Source organism: Aethalodelphis obliquidens, unplaced genomic scaffold (genome assembly GCF_003676395.1).
Source record: "Aethalodelphis obliquidens isolate GAN/ISIS:26980383/991018 unplaced genomic scaffold, ASM367639v1 scaffold65, whole genome shotgun sequence".
Classification (NCBI taxonomy): domain Eukaryota; kingdom Metazoa; phylum Chordata; class Mammalia; order Artiodactyla; family Delphinidae; genus Aethalodelphis; species Aethalodelphis obliquidens.
Window position 1 is genome coordinate 4,047,851 of NW_020838009.1, and position 10,621 is coordinate 4,058,471.

At 52.6% G+C, this 10,621-nt stretch overlaps 1 protein-coding gene across 1 annotated transcript in view; it reads right to left on the bottom strand.

Annotated features, from left to right (window-relative positions):
- The window catches only part of APBA2 (amyloid beta precursor protein binding family A member 2), a 63,686-nt gene extending 54,876 nt beyond the window's left edge, over nucleotides 1-8,810 (bottom strand). Inside the window, exon 1 of the mRNA XM_027089094.1 lies at nucleotides 7,818-8,810. Coding sequence (XP_026944895.1) covers nucleotides 7,818-8,768 — 951 coding nt within the window. The 5' untranslated portion in view covers nucleotides 8,769-8,810. The remainder of the gene's footprint in view (nucleotides 1-7,817) is intronic.
- Between the last annotated feature and the right edge of the window lie 1,811 nt (nucleotides 8,811-10,621).

Consider the following 10,621-nt stretch of genomic DNA (forward strand, 5'->3'; position numbering starts at 1 on the left):
CCGCACCCTCATCCTGACAGCAAGCGCTCCACGCTCCTCACCATCCATTGCCAGATACTGACCCAATCAGCTCTGCTCCCACAGCCTCAGGTGGCATGTCCAGAACATTCCCGAACCAGGAGCTGGTGCAGCGGAGGGAGGTCCAGGCTTCCTGGCTCTGCCATCTGTGCTCTTAACCACTAGCCCCAACTCTCTCGAGGGTGGAGGAGGGGGGCAGGGAAGGAACTTTCTAGATTACTGTTAGGGGAGGGGCTTCACGTGATTTTCCCAAACAATAAAGACAGTGTTTTAGAAGCCCCGCTTTAACTAGATTTTAAAAGCCCTGACGCAGGCCCAGATTCCTGCCAGATGAACTGTTCCATGAAAGTAACAGCCACCTCTAGTCACAGGTCCTCGAAAGGCTTCATAAAAATCACATCAGGGCATTGCGCTGACTCGGCAAATGGGCTCCAAGAAGTCAAGTTTGGGAGCTCGGGCAGATCAAGCGAGGGGCTGAGGATGCCGAGGCCTGGATTCCGTCTTCCAGGGCGGTCCCGGGAATTAGTGACAGCAGGCGCACTGGGCGGGGACGAGGCTGGGGAGGAGCACAGGAGCCCGGGGACCCTTCCATGCACCCTCCCCATGAGCAAAGGGACGTCCAGGACTGATGCCCGGGCAGGCAGGCAGAGGTGTGGGGACGGCTGCAGAACTGGAGCAGGGCTGCAGGAAGGAAGAGGCCAGCTGCACTCCATGGAGGCCTCAGGGGTGTTGAAGACCTTCCGCTGTCCCGCCATGCTCCTGGACACCCCTCCCCTCCTCCACCCCCCCCGCAAGCCCTGTCCTCAGCACCTGCCCGAGGGCTCTTTCTCCAGCTTCGTCCAGCCTGGGGGCCAGGTCTGGGCAGACTGTTCCCACCTGGGCACTGTTGCAAGCACCAGGGTCCCTGGCACACCTGCTTCCACCTGGGCACCAGCGACCCCAGGATGCTCTTCTCTCGGCCTCTCAGGGCCAGGGGGTCCTCTACAAAAAGCAGGTGCTCCTACTTGCTTCATACGTCGCTGAACAAGGCACGTGTGAGCCCAGTGGGAGCATCACCCCCTACACAGGGCAGACCAAGGTTGCCCCTGCCCCTAATATTCCCCCTCCCTATTTGGTGTCAGCATTCCTGCCACCATCTCCAAAGGTCCTGCATGAAGCAAGTCTTGCCTGAACGCCAATCACAGCAAAGGCGCCCGCACAGGGAGCAAGGCTGAACACTCATGTGTGTGACGTGGCCTCGGGGCCCTGGATCACACCTCCCTCTCACTGCTGTATTAAGCTGACTACGATGTATTGGTCTTCCTTTTTTTCTATTGTCAGAGGGCTCTTTCTAGAAAGCACTGGCTGGGCTGATAATAAACAGAAATCATGAAAACCCCAAAGAATCAAAACACGCCTTTGGTTTGCCCTCCAGACGTGCGGAGCTGTTCCACGTGGTGGTCACATAAATCTGAAGCCTCCATCTCTACGATCACTGAAGCCCTGATGTGTACCCAGCCCACAGGGGCACGGAGGGCCAGGGAAGGCCGCAACCCTAGGAATCTACGAGGCGCAGAGGATGGAGAGTCTCTGAAAGAAGTTCGGGCACGGAGCAGGTGTTTCTGGAGGACCTGATCTCACAACAGCTGTCACAAGCGAGTCCTTGCCAAACACAGACGCACAGCAGGGACCACAAGAGCCTGTCACCCCAGGCACCCCAAAGACCCACGGAACCATGATCTCTGGTGCTGGACAAACATGCTCTTACCGTGCCCCCAGGAGCATGGGGGGCACCCCTCTTCACAGGAGGTGCACTGAGGACTCGCCCGGTCCTCCTAAGCTGTGACACCAGCCCGGGTGGGGTCCTCCCTCCACACTCCCGGCCTCGCTGCCAAAGGGCAGAGGACCACCCTGGCAGATGCAGAAACGGCCATTCTATCTGGATATTCAATATGCATCTGGCTGGACCCAACTCATGCATCCTCTAATTGCTGTATGTAAAAAAAAAAATCAATATTTCATGTCACCAAAGCTCAACAAAATTAAGAAAAATGCCCCATGAAAAACCTCTACTTGATTGATTTCATCTATGGCCTGAGCCCTCATGAAGTCAGGACGTTGCGACAGTTTTACAGGCCGGAGGTCTGGTGTCTGCCGGTCACCTTGCTGGTGCCAGGACACACTCGCCGCGAACGGTAGAGCCCGTCAGGTCTCGTGATAACGGATAACGAGTAAACAGATGACAGGGCAGAGGAAACTCACCCACACTCACCCCCTCGCTGAGCTCGGCATCACCTCTTCTAGAGCTGCCCAGGGTCACAGGTACGAGACTTGCCCTAACTGTTCAGGCCTCATACTGCGTAACCATGGATGCGGTACTGACCCCACACAGGTCTCAACGGCCTCGTCTGTAAAATGGGAATACTCCTAGTCCCTACCTCTTCCAGTTGCTCTAAGATTCACTGAGATCATATACATAAAGCCCTAGCACGGTGCTGGCCGTCACTACCCACACCGGCGTCACCTCCACCGTCACCCAGGGATTCTCCACAAATGGCAAAACAAGAAACATTAAATCCTCAGAAGCCACGGGTCCCACAGGTGACAGAGGTGACAGCTTTCCCACCACTGTGGGTTGATGGTGACCATCCTGGGACTGAGCCATACGGGGACAGGTCCTGGGATGTCACATGGTCTGGCCCTCTGCCCCGAGGTTGTGCATCTTCGGTTGGTGTATTCCTGTGGGCAGAGAAAAGGGCTCGAGGCTCCAGAGTGTTCGGGAGAGGCGGGCGGAGCAGGGCTGCGGTGTCCTCGTCGCTGGGAGTCTGGGATGAAGGCAGCACCCATGTGAGCACGGAGGGGATCTCTAGGAAGGGGAAGGCTTTGCAGCAGAGTTTCTCAAAGTCATCTGCCAACCCGATACGGTCAGTTCGCCTTGTTCGTGGCTGTGATGTTCAATAACGTTGCCGTGAACCCTGAATGAGGGGATCCTGGACCACCGTTCCCAGAGGAAATACAGGGTGAGCTTCCCCTGAGCCTCTGGTCCCCACATTTCATCAACCGATCCATACAGGACCTTGTTCTATGTATGTTTCTATTTAAAGACACCTTATTTACCATGTATTACTCACAAAGAATTAATTATATCCAGTATATATAATAAAACACTAGCTGAGAAGAGTTTCACATTTTCCTGACCCGGGATAACAAGACTGTCAATTTCATCGGCTAGGGTCAGAGTTAGGGTTTCAACCTTATAACAAGATGTTTTTGAATGGGTGGTCATCTCACAAATCCACAAAGTTAGCCACTTTTCCATCACTCCCTCACACACTGTAGATGTTACTCCAGCACTCCGTGGAGCAGCCCCAGGTACAGATCGGCAAATTCTTCTTCCTTTTTCTGAATGTACCATGTTGTTACTTGTGAACACTGAACTCACGGCCAACAGCTCTGTCATTCACACCTGAATGAAACACCCAACACACGTGTTTTTCTCCAAAAGGCACGTCTCAGCCTTCTTGCGCTTAGGAACACTAGACAGCACTTCAGCACTGCACTTGGGGGTCATTCTATCACCAGTAACAAGCACACAAATGCAAAAGACACGGCACTAAAAGGACCACAGAAAGGACACTTTTTCATAGTACGAGCTGAAAGAGGGCAGGGCATCTCCTTGTTCAAACTTAGCTGGGAACGGGTGTGTTGAATGACTCAATTTTTTTGCCTGTCTGTGCATGTCCGAAAAGGACTGCATAAGTGCCATGGGTATAGATTTTTAAGGTTACAGATAAACTCTAGTGAGCAGGCAAATTCACAAATACCGAAAACATGAAAAATAAGGATGAGGCACACCTTGTTTACAGAACACCTCTAAGCGGATGCTTCGGGGAAATCCTGAGAGGCAATTTGTCTCTTTGATTTGAAAACTTTTTTTTTTTTTTTTTCGGTACGCGGACCTCTCACTGTTGTGGCCTCTCCCGTTGTGGAGCACAGGCTCCGGACGCGCAGGCTCAGTGGCCATGGCTCACAGGCCCAGCTGCTCCGCGGCATGTGGGATCTTCCCGGACCGGGGCACGAACCCGTGTCCCCTGCATCGGCAGGCGGACTCTCAACCACTGCGCCACCAGGGAAGCCCTGTTTTGTTTTTTCATTAATTTATTTTTTATTGAAGTATAGTTGATTTACCATGTTGTGTTATTTCAGGTGTACAGCAAAGTCATTTGAGTTATAGATATATTCCTTTTCAGATTCTTTCCCCATGTAGGCTACTACAAAATGAAAACTCAATGCTGGAATTCTACAATGTCACAGGGCAAAATATTTTTTGCCTCTATTTTCCAAAATGTCCTCAATAAACTTTCATTGATTTGCAAAAACTTTTTTCCTGTAAAAATACTCACACATGGGTCTCCTCTTTTCCCCACGATCACACTCTAGCTTCCCGCAACGCCAAGTCCACCTCCTTCAGGTTCTCCAGACCTGCGTGCCCCTGTGCAGACCTCTCAGTCTCCTCAGAGCTGCATGCGGGCAGCTCTAACTGCAAACTGGAGGCTTTTCAAAAGAAAAGAGGCTGGGGCTTCCCTGGTGGCGCTGTGGTTGAGAGTCCGCCTGCCGGTGCAGAGGACACGGGTTCGCGCCCCGGTCCGGGAAGATCCCACATGCCGCAGAGCGGCTGGGCCCGTGAGCCATGGCCGCTGATCCTGCGCGTCCAGAGCCTGTGCTCCGCAACGGGAGAGGCCACAACAGTGAGAGGCCCGCGTACAGCAAAAAAAAAAAAAAAAAAAAAGAGGCTAAAGAAAAACATCTGCAGCAAAAAGTAACATCTGTGGTGCACGCATAAAGTGCTGCTAGGAAATGGAAAAGCATCGAGACCCCAAAAGATAAAAGGCACCAACCATTCATAGAAGAAAAATAAAGTATCAGAAAAGAGGATCATGGGGTCAGCATTCATGCACAGCCTGGGAATTTATCCTCAAGTAAAAAATCCAAAGGAGGAAAACCTGCCTCCCTCATACAAAGAGGTCTGGATAGTCTCGTATAAAGAAGAAAATGCCATCCGCAACCTGCACACTCCACGGCAGGATATGTACAGACAGATCAATTAGATGGCCCATTGCCTGAACTTCAAAGGTTGGCAAAAAGGATCATGAAAATGATATAACACGGAGCGACATTTACAACATGTCAGATTTTAAAAGCAGGATGGCAGAATCACACATGGGACCACGATGGCAGCTAGAGACATTGTTTATGCTCAGTGCCAGAGTCTGAGAAGGTGGGAACCACAGTCCCATTTCTAATTCTATTGTAATATTGTTGTCCGTACAGCGACTGAGTGAAGTGCTATTCAGCACTCTTAGAAGCACCCACGACATAACTTTTCGAGCTTTGAAATGAGGGGAAGAAAGGAGGGATGCTATCTATGTACTTCTCCTCCAACAGGAGTCCTCCAAGAATTGCTTCTCAAACCGCATGTGGCATCTTGCTAAAATGCAGCCTTAACTAATAAGGACCTACTGTATAGCACAGGGAACTCTACTCAATACTCTGTAATGACCGATATGGGAAAATAATGTAAAAATCAGTGGATATATGTATATGTATAACTGATTCACCTTGCTGTACATCAGAAACTAACACAACATTGTAAATCAACTATACTCCAATAAAAACTAATTAAAAAAACAAAACAAAATGCAGGCTTGGCACTGGCAGTCCTCGCCGCCGGTGGTGCTGGGCCGTGGACCGCGCTTTACAAACCAACAGTCTAAGCACCTAGATGGCTGATGCTGTCCATTTCTCCCTCAGGTGATTTCCACCACAGCCTTCACCGTGTGCACAGTACTGGGGGGGCTGGCGTGGGACCCAGGAGCACCCTGTGCACCTGTTGGGGGCCAGGACTTTGCTGGCCACACGGCCTGGATATTCCCAGGGTAGAAGGGGGTTCCTTTTAGAAAGGCAGGCTGTGGTCTGAAGCAAGGAATTGCCAAACTTTCCAGGGAACTTCCTTCTTACACACACACACACACACACACACACACACACACACGCACACACACACACACACGCACATCTTGCTTTCAAGACGGTTCCTGTCACCAGCGGCTCAACTTGATCAAATTTCAAAGTGTTCTTCATCTGATGGGCCATTCGGGTCTACAAGACATGATGACCCAGCCAGGGCAGAGCCCTCAAGAGGAGGCCAGTTTCTTCAGGGGCCCTTGTCCGCCCCGAGCTGGGAATCGCCAGCCTCTCCCCTTGATGGAATTAACTTGTGAATGAATGAGTGAATAAAGCCAGAAAAGCTAGGCAATAATAAACCAGCATAAATGAGCCTTTCCGGGGTCTTGGAAGAGAGCATTTGTTTCAAGGAAACACTCTATTTGGGGAGAAAAGGTACCTGCCCTTCCACCCAATGCCACGTCTGAAGAACAGACCTCCTCTGGGCCCCCACCTCCACCCTCATCCACCCCCAGCCCTCCAACCCAAAGGGCTGCATTTTCACTTAAACTGGCATGTGGTTTAAGTAAAGGGCAACATCAGGTCTCGCACACTCCCCACCATATGCCCTAGAGATCATTTCTCTTCACTAGAACTCTGTCCGGGCATCACTTGTCCTGGCGAGGCTCAGCACGTCATCTGCCTCGCGTGGTCCACATTGACCTGCGGCACCATCGCCGCTGCGGGGTGGTGAGTCCAGCCCTGCCAGGACTGCAGAAGGACAGCAGTACTGTTCCCTAAAGCCCAGACCTTGACCCCAGAGCCGCCGCTATTGTTGGGGGGCGCCCTCCACATCCGCTAGCGCACAGCAGTTTCTTTACACCCCAGAGCCCCCAGCACACACAGAACGGCCTCAAATGACAGGAACACCCCGAAAGTGAAGTCAATTTACGCTTAACGATCTTTAAAAGAAAAAAAGCATCAAAGGGAAGTTCCAGAAACCTACAGTGAGTCAATAGGACTTGTTACCCAAACACGAGCTCTCACTATCTATACTTCTCAAATGCATGAACTCTTCTGGGAAAAAAATAATATTAATGAAGCCTTTAAAAAATATGAAAGCAGTTCGTTCTCATTTGTCCACAGATTTAGCTAAACACAAGTTCCTTTACATGCGTCTAATATTCACATCTTCTTTTTATATACACGTAAGTTTTTTTTGAAAGGCAGCTTGTCAAGAGTGTTCATTAGAATACACTCACTTTGCTATAATTAAAAGAAAATAGTTACGCTTAAACCCACTGGCCTCATTAGCATACATCTCTTCTCCAAGACTTTGTCAAACCTTCAAATAATCATTTGCAAAACGGTTTTTTACAGCTAATCAATCGCCCATCGCGCCAAGGCCCCCAGGCTTTCAGAGAAGTGTCACCCAATAAAACCATCCCCAGTGAAATGCACTCAGGTCGCTGCCCCTCGACGCTAGGCTGCCCCCAACCACCGGCCGCAGCTGCCTGCGCTCGCCAGTAGCCCCGCATCCTTGCCGAAGTCCGGCCAGCCTGGAGAAACCCCCTGGTGAGGGGCAACCGTCACAGGGACCACCCCCACGTGAGCAGATCCAGGGCAGGCACACTAAGACCCAACCTCTTCTGGGTGGGCTGGGGTGTCTCCTGGGAGCCCTGGTTGCCAATCTGCCTTCCACCAGATTTTCTTGACGTTCAACTAAGGCACCTGATGGGTGAACAGGAGTGGCTGGGCCATCCACACATAACTGAGGGGATGGAGAGCTAGGCACACATTCTGATCTACAGGTTACAGCAGCACCTTTGCTCTCCGGGCCCCTCCATCCCCTTCCCCGGGGACAGCCAGGGTCCTACCTGCTCTTGGGGCCACTTCGGCCTCTCCTCGGGGGTCCTGGTCTTGGTCTTGAAGCTTCTCTGGGGGTCTGCGGGGTGCTTGGCCTCGGGAGGCAGGTTCAGGGACTTGGGCCGGCCCTCGTGTCTGCTGGGGCCGCGGCGGGCCTCGGCAGGCGGGCAGGCCTCCGAGGGGCCCCCGGGCCCCGGCTCGGGCGCCCGCAGCGGCGCATGCTCAGGGCTGGCCTCGCCGGCACCGGCGATGCTGCTCGTGCTCAAGCTCATCTTGATCTCGGCCACGATCTGGTCGATGTCCTCTTCCTGGTCCTCCAGGTCCCCGTCCCCGCGCCTCGGGCGGTAGGGGGATGCGCTGCCTTCGTTCCCATTGGCCTCAGTGGGGTAGTAGTCCTGGTAGGCCTCTTCGCCGGGACAGTAGTGGACGCCCTCTTCCTGGTCCTGGGCCTCCAGCATAGAGGCCTCAACCTCTGGGGTGGGGAGGTGGCCGTCCCGGTAGCCGGGGCTGTCCTGGTCCCCGTGGCCGTGCGGTTGCGGGCCCGCCGGATCCGTCCACTCCTCCACCGCCTCCTGGCACTCGTCCGTCTCCAGGTGGTGCGCGTCGTGGGCCAGGTAGCTGTCCCCGTTGCAGTCCATGCCCTGCAGGTAGCTGTCGTCCTCGGGGCAGTAGCGGATATAGTAGGTGATGCCCTCCTCTTCCTCGGGGAGGCCCTCGTCATAGTCCTCCTCCTCGGAGGTGTTGTTCACGTAGTCGGAGCTGGAGTCCCCGTCGGGGCTGTGGTCGTGGCCGCCCTGCTCGGCGGGCACAGGGCTCTCGGGCCGCAGGGCCGCCAGCTCCAGGCCCTTGGGCACGTACTCCTCCAGGGGCAGCTCAGCATCCTCGCTCTCGGGCTCCGGGCCCGGCCTCGCCCTGTGGTCCAGCATGCTGCTCGTCGTGTTCGGACGCTTCCGGTGGGCCATGGCGGGCAGTCACGCGGCCATTGTCACCAACGGGCAGCCACTGTGGGGAGGAAGAGGGGACAGGACAGTCAGAGCCCAAGAAGCACGCCCCGCCAGCTTGGTTTACACCAGAGTGATGTAACGCGAGTCTGTTCAAATGACGTGACGCCCCCACCCCAGCTGACGGGTGTGTCAGGACCGGCGCACACACCTGCCAAAGAGAGAGGAGGACACCGGGGCTGGAGGAGGAGGCCCCAACGACCCCCAGGACGCCTGCTGCTTTCCCCCCAACTCCCCGCTCATTCGAGACTTCCCTCTCCTTTTTTTCTTTTTATTTGAAGTATAGTGGATTTACAACATTGTGTTACTCTTAGGTGTACAGCACAGTGAGTCAGTTTTGTTTTTTTTTTTTTTTTGCTGTACGCGGGCCTCTCACTGCTGTGGCCTCTCCCATTGCAGAGCACAGGCTCCGGACCGCAGGCTCAGCGGCCATGGCTCACGGGCCCAGCCGCTCCACAGCATGTGGGATCCTCCTGGACCGGGGCACGAACCCGCGTCTCCTGCATCGGCAGGCGGACTCTCAACCACTGCGCCACTAGGGAAGCCCGATTCAGTTTTATATATATATTCTTTTTCAAAGTCTTTTCCACAACAGGTTATTACAAGATATTGAATATAGTCTCCTGAACTATAGATTAGATCCTTGCTGTTTACCTATTTTATATAAAGTAGTATGTATCTTTTTTTTTTTCTTTGCGGTACGCGGGTCTCTCACCGTCGTGGCCTCTCCCGTTGCGGAGCCAGCGGCCACGGCCCACGGGCCCAGCCACCCCGCGGCACGTGGGATCTTCCCAGACCGGGGCATGAACCCATGTCCCCTGCATCGGCAGGCAGACTCTCAACCACCGCACCACCAGGGAAGCCCTAGTGTGTATCTTTTAATCCCAAACTCCTAATTTATCCCTCCCCCACCCTTTCCCCTTTGATAATCATTAGTTTCTTTTCTATGTCTGTTTGTATGTTTTCGTTTTGTAAATAAGTTCATTTATACCATTTTTTTTAGATACCACATATAAGTGATATCATATTTGTCTTTCTCTGACTTACTTCACCTGGTATGATTATCTCTAGGTCCATCCATGTTGCTGCAAATGGCATTATTTCATTCTTTCTTATGGCTGAGTAATGTTCCATTGTATATATGTACCACATCTTCTTTATCCATTCGTCTGTCGATGGGCATTTGGGTTGCTTCCGTGACCTGGCTATTGTAAATAGTGCTGCAATGAACACTGGGGTGCATGTGTCTTTTTGAATTATGGTTTTCTCAGGGTATATGCCCAGTAGTGGGATTGCTGAGTCATATGGTAATTCTATTTTTAGTTTTTTAAGGAACCTCCATACTGTTCTCCATAGTGGCTGCACCAATTTACATTCCCACCAAGAGTGAAACACGGTTCCCTTTTCTCCATACCCTTTCCAGCATTTACTGTTTGTAGACTTTTTAATGATGGCCATTCTGACTGGTGCCAGGTGGTACCTCACTGTGGTTTTGGTTTGCATTTCTCTAATAATTAGCGATGTTGAGCATCTTTTCATGTGCCTGTCGGCCGTCTCACTCATGACTTTGTGAAGATGCTCACTGATTGAGAAGCCCAAGGGACCAAGACAAATGGTCATAAGATCAGGTTATTTGCTCTCAAAAAGAAAAAGAGAAGCTTTCATTCCAAAGACATGATGAAGCCAATGAGGAGGTGCCCTACCCCTTTCAAGTTGAAATCCGCTGCCCCTCGAAGCCCATCTCAAGTCCGCCCCCCTCCTCGAGCTCATCCCCCACTCCCCGGCACACACAAGCCTCTGCTTCCTCCTTACTC